The sequence below is a fragment of the Heloderma suspectum genome, chromosome 4 (assembly GCF_057233095.1).
Source record: "Heloderma suspectum isolate Gila_16-S chromosome 4, 16-S_ref, whole genome shotgun sequence".
NCBI classification, from domain to species: Eukaryota; Metazoa; Chordata; class Lepidosauria; order Squamata; family Helodermatidae; genus Heloderma; species Heloderma suspectum.
Window position 1 is genome coordinate 194756572 of NC_139461.1, and position 14841 is coordinate 194771412.

A 14841-nucleotide genomic window follows, 5' to 3' on the forward strand; every position below is an offset into this window, starting at 1 on the left:
TGGAAAGAATATGGCACAACCGCAACTCTGCCTAGACAAAGCCTTCCACCAAAACTCAGTGACTAGGTAAGGAGGGCATTAGTCAGAGAAACAACTATCACCTAGATGCTCTACAAAGCTGGGCTTTATGGAAGAGTGGCGAGAAGAAAGCCTTTGCTGGAAAACCCCCGTATCAAATCTCATTTGGATTTTGCCAAAAGGCATGTGGGAGGCACAGCAATCAAGTGGGAAAGATTCTCTGGTCTGATGAGACCAAAATTGAACTTTTGGGCCTTGCCACGAAACGTTGTGTGTGGCACAAAGCCAACAGCACTCATCGCTGAGAACACCATCCCCACGGTGAAACATGGTGTTGGTGGCGGCGTCATGTTGTGGGGATACTTTTCATTGGCAGGGACTGGGAAAGTGGTCATGATTGAGGACAAGACGGATAGAGCCAAATACAGGGCAATTCTAGAGAAAAACCTGGAGTTTAAAAACAAGAACCTGAATGTCTTAGAATGGCCCAATTAAAGCCCAGACCTCAATCTGATTGAGTATCTGTGGCAAGACTTGAACATTGCTGTTTACCAGTGGTCCCCATCCAACCTGACAGAGCTTGAGGAATTTTGCCAAGAAGAATGGGCAAAAATTGCAGTAGATGCTCAAAGCTGGTAGAGACTTACCCCAAAAGACTCATAGCTGTAATTGCTGCCAAAGGTGCTTCTACCAAGTATTGACTTGGGGGGGGGGGGTGAATACTTATGCAACCAACAAATGCCAATTTGTTTTTGTTTAATTAACTTTTGTGCCACAATAGAAATACTTTGCACCTTCAAAGTATTAAGTATGTTATCTAAATCAAATGGTAAAAATGCCAATTAAATTCATTATAATTCCAGGTTGTAAGACAACAAAATGTGGAAAAGTCAAAGGTGTGTGTGTGTGTGTGAATGTTTATGCAAAGCACTGTAAATGAACAGAATTTCCTTGTAAGGGTTTCTCCCCCCCCCGTTCCTATTCTTTTTTTTAAATATATTTTTATTTATTTTATTTTTATAAATGAAATAAACAATATCAAAATTACCAACAACCTAATCAATACTTCAATTTCCCAACAGTACAATATTCTGATGAGGACACCACAATAACAAAGAGAGAAGAAAAAAGAGAGAAAAAAAAGAGAAAAAGGGGGAAAGGGAGGAGGAAAGGAAGTGAAGAAAAAAATTCCCCTCTCCCTCCCCCTTAAAAAATTAAGTTTAAACTCCAACACCCCCCGGCCTCCAATGCCATTCTGTTTTAAAAACGATATCTAAAACCTTAACAATCTTACAGTTTAATAAACAACCTTGCATTTCTATATCATATCATCAATCTTATATCAAGGAAACAGGTCTACAATTCATTCCTAAAAGCCTATATTAGTAGTAGTAGTAGTAGTAGTAGTAGTAGTAGTAGTAATAATAATGAAATATATATATATAATAAAACTTAATATAAACCTTCAACCATCAGTAATAAATTTTATAGTAGATATATTATCTATTTTAAAATAAAAAATATAAAGAAAAGCAAGAAAAAATAAAAGAGAAAAGAGAATAAACCAATATAAATATAATAATTTATCTTCTGAATTAGCCTGAGTCATATAGACTAAACACAAACAGTTAACAAAGCTTGTTTAAAGATTCCAGTTCATGGGGTTGTAACAGAATTCTCATGCATTTTTACATTAAGCCAAGCCTCCGCCATTTCATGATTTCGAAACTTCTTCATCAGACCTTCAGACACGATACAAAGTGTAGCACGATATTTTAAGTAATATTGTAAATTCATTTGTTTTGCCATATTCTTTGCACTGATAAATTGCCTTCTTTTATTCGCCACCTCTTTGATGTAGTCTGGGAATAACATAACTTTATCTTGTTTCCAGAAAAGGCTTCCAGCCTCCCTTGCCAAGCGCAGGATATAATTCTTTGTGGAGACTTGCAAATTGAACTATGATGGTGTAATCAGTCCCTTTAGCATTTGGCACACGAAATGCCTGCTCAATATCAAGTAAATAATCAGATGAAATAGGGAGTATCTCATGCAAAAGTTTATCCACAAAAATAGGCAATTTTACATTAGGCAGATTTTTAATCCCAATAATCCATACACTGGATCTTTTCTTGACGGCCTCCAGATGAGAGATTCTATCAGAGATATTTTTAACACAGATTTGTGATGTAGTTTCATTTCCTGCCACTTGTTTTTCAAACTCATTAATTTTTGTCTCCGTTTTTTGCCGTGACGTATTAATTAAATCTACAGCTCCTTGCAGGGCGGTGATGGAATTCTGGATTAAATCCAGCCTTTTGACTTGCTCCGTAAATTGCAAAGATAAAGCCTTTATCCGCATAAATAATTCCCTATATCTTCTGTCTTCGACATGTTTGACATTGAGGATGCGGGGGGAGTAGATGCCAGCTCCTTTCTTCTTCTCGACGCAGACATGTTTCTCTCAAACAAGTCTTACAGGTCCTCAGATGTTCTCAAATATTGTTAACGTTTCTTAAATCATCCCTCAGAGGTTGTTGATATTTCTTAAAGCATATATTATTATGGAACACTTCAGCCCTGTTTTCTCCTATAAAATAGGAGTCTCAGTACAGCTTTTTGCGTTGGTAAAGCTCTGGGGAGATAATCCTGGAATCCAGCCCCCCCACTATCGCGTGGGAGTTACCTTTCTCCAAGATGTTGTCCAGAGCTGTTGCCTTGCCCCCCCTTTCCATTCCAGGGGGGGGGATGAAAAGGTTTTTCAGTCTTTTAAAAAGCTGTTTGAGAAAGCTTCCACAGAGGCCCGTGGGAAGCTACCAGAGTGACATCGGTCCCAACCGGAAGTCCTTGTAAGGTTTTCTAACGTTTATAAGAAAATACTTTGGGGGTTTTTCTCATCCAGAACAGATTTTATTATGTAGAGTCTATTAGCTTTGACAGTTCAGAAACAGGAGTAAATTTTCAAGCAAACATTTGTCTCAGAATAATTTAGAAACTTGCAGCTATAAGTGTCTGCTTTCAGCTGATATAAAACATTAGTCTTCTTTTGATGTAAAAATGAGCCTTGACAGTTATTTAGAATAATAATAACATAATATCAGAGCTGGTTTAGTTTAAGAAAAATAAAACCAATCACTAGATTGGCTACTAATATTTTGTCAGTTAATTTCAACAATTTGTCCAACCTGTTAGAATTTTTTTCAGATTTTCTCTGTTTAATAATATGGTACAAGACAGTAAACTGTAAAACTGGTAATGCTTTTAAATAAAATTGGGAGGAAAAGTGGCCCAATGTATATAGAGCAGGGTCAGGGAACCTCTGGCCCATGAAGCCTCCCAGTTCAGTCTATTGCCTCCCCTCTGCTCCCCATCCTCAGCAATTAGGTTCTAAAAATGCTGATGGAGGCTTTTAAAAAGCCTAATCAGGATGCAGGGGGAATGTTGCTGTTGGGGTGGGGAGGGCTAACCATCCTGGAATGCTTGGGAAAAGCCTCTAAAATTGGCCCCTGGTGTTGCAGTTAGGCCTTCAGAGACCCTCCATTGGGCAGTGGAGGTTTTTTAAAAGCCCGATAGTGTGGGAGGTGGGGAATGTGTGTGTTTTGTGTGGGTGTTACGTGTGAATCTGGATCTCTGTGAGAATAGGTGTGTTATTAATGAAGCGTGTGTGTGTACGTATGAAAATGAGAGTGTGGGATAGTCCCACCCACTTTCATCCTGTACACTTTTTGCAGGGGCCGCCTCTTTCTACCATGCGGCCCCTGGAAGGTTCCCCCAAAAGGAATGTGACCCCACCTGTGATATAGACTGTCTGCATAGTATTATCATAAGGATACCCATGCTCTCCTTTATTATTGTAGCATCTTCAAGAAATGGATGAACGAAGAACCATCAAACTTAGTGAATGTTACAAGGGATTTGCAGATTCTGAGCGCAAAGTTATTCCAATAGTCTCAAAATGTTTAGAAGGAATGATTGCTGCAGCAAAATCAGTTGATGAATGCAGGGTAAGTTGAGTTTGTTTTGTATGATTGACACTTCAGTGCTAAATGCATTGCCTCGGAAGTAAATCTAAGTAATTGTGGATCATAGTCGTATGACTCCTCTTCCCTTTCCCTCCATATTTTTTCTCTTTACCACTCTTCTGTTGTTGATAAAGGTTATCTGCAAGCATTTTTTTCCATAGCAAATTCTCTGTTGAAGTCAAGCCTTGTAACTGGAAGAATTTTTAGAGAATAGCCATGGAGGTCTATTGCAGCAAAAAACAGCAGTGTTGTGAAACCTTAAAGAATAACACATTTATTCTGGCATAAACTTTCATAGAATATAGTTCACTTCCCAGAGAGGTTCACCTGGTGCTTATGTTGTGGTCTTTTTGATGCCAGGTGAAGATCTTATTTTCCCAGGCATTTTAGCTTTTGGTTTTCTCTTGTTTTTAAATCTGTTATTGTCTTTTAAAATCTTTACACTGCTGCTGGTTTCTACTTTTGTTTTTTTACTGTAGTTTTAAACTTTAAAAAGTTTTATATTATGTTTTATCATCTTGTGTTTTGTGAACTGCCCAGAGAGCTTTGGCTATTGAGCAGTACAGGAATGTCATAAAATAACTGGAAGGTTCCTCCTCTCTGGGAAGGACATAACCTTGTTTTTAGCATTGTAAACCTCCCCAAGAGCTTCGGCTATGGGGTGGTATAGAAGTGTAGTAGTAGTAGTAGTAGTAGTAGTAGTAGTAGTAGTAATAATATCCTGCCATAACCCAGTTAGGAATGATATTGGTCAAGCCTGTGCAATATTGTGTCCCATCAACCTGAATGCAGCCAATCAGCGCCAGGAGCTTGATTACAGCCCCCCCCCCCCCGCCCCACAACTATATAATATATGTGGGCCTAACCAGATACCAAAAATAGGAGGTTGATCAAGTCTTTTGTGGGCTGCCATACCTGCCTGGCAGACTGCGAGTAGACCTAATTGTGCAGACCTAATGTTAGTGATTATGAAAATATTTCAGTATTTTAGTTTTTTCAGGGTTTTTTTCCAGCCTATTATCTCTTTCTCTCTTTTTAAGCATTTCAGGCTACTTCATTGTGTAAATACTGTCTGAATAATTAAATACTTTAATTTTCTTATATTTTGTGCAAAGGGAATGTTAGGTCTGGTTGCTGTTGGTTGTATGAATATATTCTTATAGACCTTGTTCTTAAACTTGAGTCATTTCTTAAACATTTGAGTCATTTAAACATTTCTTCAGGAATTTGTGTCACCTCTTGAAGCTTCTTAAAGGACCCTTTTGCACACAACTGTGGCAGATCGTAGGTCAATTGACCCATAATTTGCCACTGTTATGTGCAAACCAGGTCTGTCGCTAACAGTTCTCTACCCTTCTGAGGTTTTACTTTTATGTAGTTCATTCATTTTTACGCTGTTTTCCTTTTCCTATCAGTGTGTGTACACAAAGCACATAGGCTTACACAATATACATCACATGTATGCTTGCAATAGGTTAGCCTTCTGCCTAATACAGTAGATGATGAAATTAAGTTATATGTTCTTAAATGTTTAGCATTGATTTGGCTGTCAACATTTTAACGTAGAGTAGGCTCATGCTGAAGAGAAGCAAGGTTAGAGACAAAAGGACTGGTATGGCAAAATCCACTAAGAGAGAAGTTATCTTCCAAGCTGAAATGTTTGGAATCTGATTCCTTGTTCTGTGTTTTATGTTCAAATGGGAAAAGTGCATTTTTCAAAAGTGCACACTTTCCCCTCATTGACTAAAGTATGAAAATGTGCACTTCAAAAATGCACACTTTAAATTGTGCATTTTTAAAATTGTGCATTTGTAATTTAAATTTTTAAAAGTTTGTATATTTAAAAGTGCACATTGACTTTCCTGCCATTGACTAAAACATGAAAAAGCAATTTTTTAAAGTGTGCATTTTTAAAATGCACACTTTTAAAAATGCGCAATTTAAGTGTGCACTTTTTAAATTGTGCATTTTTAAAATTGCGCATTTTCTGAACATGAACACAACTTCGAGAATTTGCAAGCTTTTTCATAGAACGTGTTTGTGTTTGGGGTTGTGACTGGGGCATTTTCAAGTGATTTGTGAATTGAAGCAAAATTCTCATATATCCCTACTTTAAACTGGATTCCTGCAGTGTGCAGGGGGTTGGACTTGATGGCCTAAATGGCCGCTTCCAACACTGATTCTATGCCTCATGCGTCCTGTTTCTTCTTATGTTCATCTGATACAAAATAGTGTTTTTTGCATGGGACATAGATAAAACTCTGTTCACCTTGGGAGTTTGTGTATGTCCTGGGTGGAGGTGGAGGTGTTCCAGTTTGGACATGACTAGGATGGGAAGAAATACGAAGAACAGAAGAATTTCAGTTTCTGTTCTCAGTACATCATTATCATGTCTAAATCTACTCTAAATGATTGTTCAGAACAAAGACCCTGGAAAATATTCCTGTAAAGCGAGTTAATTCTTTCTGGAAGATCAGTAATTTCTGGTGGTCTCTTCTAAACCATTAATTTTACATCTGTTTTATTGTGAAATATCGCTTCAATTAAGCCATTCGTTGTCTTGTATAATCATATTATAAACATCGTATCTCTTCCATCAAGGACTCTCAAACAGTAATAGACTCCTTCAAGTCTGGTTTTGAACCTCCTGGAGACTTTCCATTTGAAGATTACAGTCAGCATATTTACAGGACTGTTTCTGATGGAACAATCAGTACACCAAAGCAAGAAGGGATGAAAATCGATGCAAAAACCACTGTGGGCAAGGCTAAGGGCAAACTGTGGCTTTTTGGAAAAAAACCAAAGGTAAAAATATGTAAACGTTTTTCAGATGAAAACACACTCGGGTTTTGTGGTTCAAAGGTCAGTTGTCCTTTGGAACAAACTAATAAACACTATTATAATGTCATATATAATTTGAAAGGACTTATTTATGCATCGTTTGTACTGGCCAAACTGTCTGTTTTGGAAATTCATTTCTTTAGCCCCACTGTGCTATTATGAACCCTTTTGTCTCCCCGCTTGCTGGTCCAATAGCCAAATCCCAGCAAACCTGAGGCACATCTGGGCAATGAAATACCGCACAGCTACCAGAACTGCTGTAACTGGTTGGAGCAATCACAGCAGTAATTGGCCAGGATCCACAACATGTTACATCCATGCTCAAGCACAGTTGTGGCCAGAAACTGCTGTAACTGTACTGACCAATTATAGCAACTTCTGTGGTTGTTGCTAGACTGTTGGTCCGTGCTGTATTCTGTCATCCAGGTATTGCTTGTATTTGTTGGGAATTTGCTGCTGTGCCGGAGCTGGAAGGAGATCAAATCAGTTGAGCTTCATGAGTTTGTAGAATGTAACCTTTCAATGATGCGATTTCAGCATTTTTATGGCAGTGTCTAATAGGGCCCTTATGCCGATTCTGTTGTGCCCCACTGTCGTGGAAGCCGTGGGTCCTGCCAAACCCATTGCACAAGCGGGACCGCCGCTTGCACAATGGAGATTAAATGGAGATTTACCACTTCCTAGAGAAAGCCCTCAAATGAGTGGAAACGCTCATTTCTGGATTGGGACAGGTCGACAGAGCTCCCTTATTGAATAAATCTTTATTGTTCAAAGCCACAGGCCATCACAATTTAAAAAACACACAGGATAAAATGCAATAAAAACCCAGTTAAAAAATACACAAAGAATAGTTAAAATGACATGTATGTGTCTTGCTTTCCCTCTAAAGTAACAGCGGCAAAGTCCTTCCCCCTAGATTTATAAGAGGGTACAGTATGATGCCTGGCTCTTAATTTTCTGGCAGCCAGGGCAAATTTTGCAACCTGAGTGGTAACATATATACATTGTTGCCTGCAAGCAATATACAAACCTGATCCAAGGGAGGTCTATTTGACAGAAAACAAAGGATATGGTGGAGAAATTTATATCTTGGGGACTCATGTAAATGGCAGTGAGGTAAATAGTGTTCAATATCCTCAACTTCGCCAGACTCACAGATGCAGAGTCATAAATGAGGTAGGGTATTGTCAAACCTCCCCTCCAGATAAGCAGAGGGTGTGCACTGGAATCTTAAAACTGTGAATGAGTTTCTTCAAGGAGCCACAGTAAGCATTGTAAAGTATTGCTCCAAACCAAATGTCGTTTTATATAATGGATACCAAATTGAGTATGATATTTGGGTGATGGTATAGAAATCCCACCGCTGAGAATATAGATGGATTCGTTCTTTGAACAACTGTTTAACTCTCCTGGAAGAGTAGGCAGGTAAAACTTCTGTGCTAATATAAGTATGTAGGATATGTCTTACAGAATTTACCCAAGAACTTTGCATTGGGATTTGTAGTCCTTCCAAGAGACTTTTTTTGGCAGGCGGGAATCATTCATCCAAGACCGCTTCAGCCAGTATAGGACAAGCGCAAGATGAGCACATATTCCTATGGAGAGGATTCCTGTTTCTGCCCTTAGAAAAGGAATAGGTATGCCTTAGCACGAATCTCATAAAGGAATTTTGCACCACCTCTAAGATGGAAACATTAGTATAGACCCATATCTCTGCACCATATAAAAGTTGGGGGCATACCTTCTTCAGAAATATCTCAACTGCCGGAGCAACCAAACTCCCTCCTTGAAATTTAAGAAAACGCATCTGGGACTTTATAGATTGGGAAGATTTCAATTTAACTGCCTTCAAATGAGGTTTCCATGAAAGCTGAGCATTAAGCTCAAGACCCAAATATTTAAAATTATGCTACTGTTCAATGGGCTTATTATCCAGTTTCCATGTATAGGGTTTTTTTCTTCCCAAACACAACCACTTTTGTCTTTGTATAATTTATTAATAGGTGCTCTTTTGTGCAAGAATTTGGTCAATAACCTCTGCATCCCAATTAATGTGGTGGAAATCATACCAATATCATCGGTGTACAAAAGAACTGAGAACTTGGCATCCAAAATAAAAACCCGAAAGTATTCCGAACCATTCAGTTCCTGCACAATGTCATTGATACAAAAATTTAAAAGGAATGGGGCCAGAAGACATCGCTGATGCACACCTCTGTCAGTTGGTATATTTTCAGAGAGCAATCCATTTGCCCTAATCTGACCCTAAAAGAGATATTAGAGTGGAGCATTTGTATTAAGTACAAATGCCGTCTGTCAATATTTGTGGCAGATAATTTTTGCCATAGATGGTCTCTGTCTATAAGATCGAAAGCAGAACTAAAATCCACGAAAGAAGCAAACAACGTATGTGAGCTCTGGTGACCTGCCCCATTCCAGAAACAAGTTTTCGCTTGTTTCTAGTTGCCCCCAGAAGCACTAAATCTCCATTCTGCAAGCGGTAGGCACCACTTCTGGAAGGGAATCGGTGGGGCGCAACAGAATTGGGGATGTAAATGCCCCGTTGGATACCGCCCTATAGTTTGTTGGTGGAGCTTGCATTCATGCAGCTCCCTATCTATAATATACAACTTTAGAAACTGATAATTCTGTTCAAAATAAGTAGCTTCAGCACATCAGTCTGAAGATATACAAAGAGGTTGGAAAGGGAAGCAAATATTAAATGTCTGGATGTATGAAAGAATGGTGATATGAGGGCTAAGTTTATTCTACCTTTGCAGATGTTCAAAGTGTAGGACCCAGCAAAGCATATAAATAAAATATTTGGGTTTAATCATTTTCTCAGTAAAGTGTAGTGGAATGAGTGTGGAATTTGTATAGAACCCCTTCATGCTTTAGATACAAGAACAAAATAATATTTTTTCAGTTGTATGGTGTATCTCTGTTACCTTATGAATGCTATTCTTTCAGTCCTCCTTTCAGTCAATATACTTTGAAGAAATCTAGCATTGAGGGTATGTGGATTTCTAACATGAAAACAGTCAATCAGTTCTGTTGGTTTTGTGAGGAAAATATTGTTGGGTTTTTAGCGTTTTTGAATAGTGAAAAACGAACTTAGTATATGTAAACTAATTTTTTAAAACATGCTATGTCTGTTATCTTTCAGCAGTATGTTTTAATTATAGCACCAGGGTGGTTCTTGGTTGTTGGACTGAAACTCATATGAAAATATATTTATTAATTATTTAACATTATAATTAAATACTCCTTTTTCTTTCTTACATTCTTATTATTCTGTATTATTCTGGTGGTAAAAACAACAAAGAGTCTTATGGAACCTTAAAGACGAATTTATTATGGCATATGTTTTCTGCTGGTAATTACTGTGGTGAAAAAATAAATGTTATGCGGTTGGATCCAGACCCAGTGTTCTGTGAATGGAATCCAGAGGAGGCTCCCTGCAAGCTGGATGCTCCCATTGGTGGGTGGCGGGGAGACAGTGATTTATGCCTATATCTCCCTGCAGCCTGTACTATCACTCCCCATGCTGTACTGGAGGGTCCTCTAACCTTCTGAAGCAGATTTGGGGAGACATAGGTGACTGCAGAGGGTAGGGAATTCAGTGAAAATTGCCCCCCACCCCTGTGCCCATGGGAACATCCACTTTGCAGAGTTCCATGCAGTTCTGGATCTAACCCATGGTCTGTTTCTGAATTGAAAGGAAAAGAAAGAATTTTCACATCAGTTTGAATGTTTGCCTTATCTGTTCCTTTCTTTATTTCCGTATCAGCCACAGTCCCCACCCCTTACCCCTACTAGTTTATACACGTCCAGTACTTCTAATGGTTCCCAGTATCCCATATTCTCCATTGAACAAGTGCATTATTGCATGAATGAAATAAAAACAGGGAAGCCCAGAATTCCTTCTTTCAGAAGTCTCAAAAGAGGGGTAAGTTTTACAATGGGTTATAGGTGCATGATGGCGCTATGAACAGTGTGCTTGTGGTGTGGCTTTTCTAGTACTCTCCACCCTCATTATAAGGCTCTCTGTTAACAATGATCCTATCAGAGGTCATGGTGCTTAGTTTCCTGCTCTGTAATAGCTGTCCTCAGCTCAACCGGTGATGATAACGTTCAAAATATTTGGCTCTGAGAAGACAGAGTTATAAAGAGGGTGCTGGGTGCATGTTTTCATAGTTTTCTGATTCACAACCATGAGTGTGCTTAATGCGTAATGTATTTGGGACAAGGAGACATATCTAGAGGAGGAGAAGCCCCTGGTTTATTAATTTGTCTAATAGAGGTGTGTACATTGCCTCAGGCACTTCTGATACGAGTACCAAATTATTGTGGGGAAAGTATTGTTATTATCTTATTGTACTTTTATCCCATGCTTCCTCCAAGGAGCTCAGGGTGGCATGTGTGGGGTCTTACTCTCCCCCCCCCCCCCGTCCTTGTCAGTAGTGTAGCTATGTAGTTTTAGACCCTGGTCCTAATGCTCATATGGGGGCCTTCATATGTATTTCTTCCCACCCCACCACCTCCACAGATAGACATATTGTGTGATTTAACCAAATCCTATGCATATTTACTTAGAAGGAAGTCCCACTGTGTTTAATAGAGCTTATTCAAAGTTTTCCACTATTTCTCCTGGAGCCAGGTTGCTCCAGCTACTCCCATATTGATTTCTAGGGGGGGAGCTCTCATTGTGATCTCCATTCTAAGGTAGGTGTGTGTGTGTGTGTGTGTGTGTGTGTGTGTGTGTGAAAGTAAGATGACACAAGGAGAAGAAGGGGGAGGCACCACTGGGTTAAGAATCCCTTCTCCCCAGCTGCTCAATCCCTTCTCCCCAAGTGAGTCTGAGATGGTGTTATCTTAGCGCCTCGCCTCAAGGAGTGAATCATCTCCCAGAGGCAGAGCCTGGCTTCTAAGCAGCCATGTGTGTGTTCTTTCTCTCAAGAAGAGGACTTGGAATTGGCAGCACCCCCCACACTCCCCTGTGCAGGCTATGTGTACATTCAGCCAGGATTTCCCCTACCATTACTGGGATTTCACAAACACCCTGGCATTGGTCATAAGCATCTTGCTCCCTCCCATCCTCTTCCCCAGGTTGTAACTGAGGAGAATCCAAGAGCTGAAGACCAAGGCAGAGGGCAGAACCCCTTCCTGCACAAAGCCCCCAATAAGCCAGAGAGAAAGCAGCAAGGCAAGCCCAGCTGGTCTCTCTGTCGGTGGTGTCCAAGCAACCTTCCCTCATGGGTGACTCATGCCATACTGGCTCTCAAAGTGATAGATGAAATGTCTCCCTCCAAACTTCCTAATGCATGTATCCAAGTGAGAGAGATGATGTTCTACAATCCCCATGTTATGAAGTGCCTCTCTTTCTCTAATATTTTCTACTTTATATACTCTGTGAAGTGAAGCTCAGCCACGAGTCAGAATCATGGGGTTATTTTCCCCTTTCTCCTAGGGATGTCAGAGAATTCCGCCACGGATCTCGGTGAGGCTGAACGCCAGTGCATTCAGCCCCCCGAAATCTGTGGCAGAACGAAGCCCCCCCCAACCCACAAAAGGCGTGCGAAACGGAGCACTTACCTGCTGCCGTCTGCGCTGACTTGCAAATGGTGGCCGCCCTGCGGCCGCCATTTGCTTCTTCATCATAGCCATGATAGGCTACGTAAATACTTATGTAGCCTATCATGGCTAACGCAGGGACACCTTTTGCTTCCCTGCAGAGGCCGTGATAAGCTACGTAAGTATTTACGTAGCCTATCACGGCAAGCAAAAAAAAAACACCAGCGTACGCAAATGGGGGGGGCTATGGTGGCCGCCATTTGCATTCCCTATTTTTAGCCGTTTTAGCCTACGTAAATATTTACGTAGGCTATTACGGCGAAAAAAAGGGGGAACACAAATAGCGTAGATGGCGCTATTTGCGTTCCGTTTTCCCCCGCTGTAATAGCCTACGTAAATATTTACGTAGGCTAAAACGGGGGGGGGGGGAACGCAAATGGCACCCACTATGCTATTTGCGTTCTGTTTTTTTCCGCTATAATAGCCTACGTAAATATTTATGTAGGCTAAAAATGACTAAAAATAGGGAATGCAAATGGTGGCCACCGTAGCCGCCTCCATTTGCGTACGCTGTTTTTTTTGGGGGGGGGCCTTGCCGTGATAGGCTACGTAAATACTTACATAGCCTATCATGGCAGCTTTGCAGGACGCAAATGGCAGCCTCTATGGTGGCTGCCATTTGCATCCGCAGCAGCCCGTCCGTGGCCAGAACTCCGGCTGCGGACGGCCTTGGCCGGCAGCAATGCAGAGCCGGCCCAGGGAGGATTCCGGGGGGAGGGACGGAGCGCCTCCCCCCCACCGCGAATCCAAGCTGTGAAAAGGGAAGTGACTTTTGTACATCCCTACTCTCCATGTGCTCAGCTCTGCATAACTAGTGCCCTCTAGTGGGCACTTAAGCTCTGCTCTTCCCCTGACTGCACATGCACTGATGTTACCCCATTGTCAGAGTACATATTTCTAAAGCAGTGTTTGTGAATGACTCAGATTTCTAATTTATCATGTGTGTTAAAACAGTTTCTGACAGCAAGCTTTTTAGTCTTGTGGATTACAGATAGCACTGGACTATAACTGGATCTGTATGGATGTGGAGTAGTATACAAATGTTGTTTAATTAATTAATTAATTAAAGACAATTTTTGGGAAACAGAATTTCAGAAGAAAAAACCTTACCTGCCTCCAACTTAACTGATACAATATGAATATTTACATATATCTAATCCATTATTCCTTCATTTTTGATGTTTTTAAATGCAGTGTTCTTTGACTCTAATGGCTAATTTATTGTTGCTTCCTGGAGGGCTTTTTTCTTATCATTAAAACTGCGTTCCATCAGTTATGGTTTACTACTTAATGCCACTTACTGAGAGATCAAGGAAGTCCACTTACTAATTTATAATGGCATATACTGCAAATGGAATTTTTTCTATGGATCAAGCGATTGCTTAGCAGCATTCACTGTGTCATAATAAATGAATTAGCATTACCCCCATACATCTCTGAAATATATTTTCTTGTATATATGAGATTAAAATGTTGGGCCATTGATAACCAGAAGCTGAGATGCATTTGTCACGAGCATGCGCACACGCACACACAAATATTAAATACAATATTTATATTTAAAATTGAAAACCAAACCAAATGCGGCCTAATACTATATACCAGATGCAGCTGGACGTGTTGATCTAGAGAGAAGCAGATCAGAGTCCAACGATATCATAAGCAGTGCCAGGTAATGATTAGAGGAGTTCTCATTGTTGTGGGTTACTTCTTTTTGGCTCTACATTCTCTTTAACTTGCCTACCTTGGGTTAGGGCACCACAACTTGGTAACTGTCCCCTTTTGTACCTGCACCATGATCTTTTCTCTGTGTTCTAAAAGATGTTTAACTCTGCACCCAGGAACATGAATTCTGCATTCAGAATACATTGCAAAAATTAGAGCTCATTGCCTAAATATAAAGTTTGCATAATTTGTTATGCTTCTGCAGTTCAGGTTTTAACAATCTTATGATAAGGAAGAAAGCAATTTTAGGTAGGGTTTTTTAGTAAGAAAGAAATGGAAGAAGTTAGAAGTGAGAAAAATATTTCTAAGACAATCTATGAGGACTGGAAATTTAACCTGATTCTGAACTAATATTTGATCTTAGGCTTGCATGGCACATCTATAGACATTCAAATGCACACAGCCCAAGCCATGTTCAGGACATTGAGAGGAAATGCAGAAGTTGCAGTTGTTTGTCCTTTCTCCTAAGTTTTGATCTTGCTGGATATGTTTGGGAGAATTTATCAATATCCTCTTATTAAAAAAGGTAATGACTGGGAATTCTTTGTAGCAGGGGTCGGCAACTTGTGACCTCCAGATGTTTTGGCCTATAATTCTCATC

The 14841-nt window shown here is 40.0% G+C and overlaps 1 protein-coding gene across 3 annotated transcripts in view; it reads left to right on the forward strand.

Annotated features, from left to right (window-relative positions):
- Window positions 1-14841, forward strand: part of FNBP1L (formin binding protein 1 like) — a 95983-nt gene that overhangs the window by 61597 nt on the left and 19545 nt on the right. For 2 of the 3 annotated variants that reach the window (XM_084851794.1, XM_084851793.1), the window contains exons 8-9: window positions 3876-4022; window positions 6642-6845. In XM_084851794.1, coding sequence (XP_084707920.1) covers window positions 3876-4022; window positions 6642-6845 — 351 coding nt within the window. Of the gene's footprint in view, window positions 1-3875; window positions 4023-6641; window positions 6846-10671; window positions 10831-14841 lie in introns of all 3 variants that reach the window. The other variant, XM_084851795.1, reaches the window with a different exon arrangement.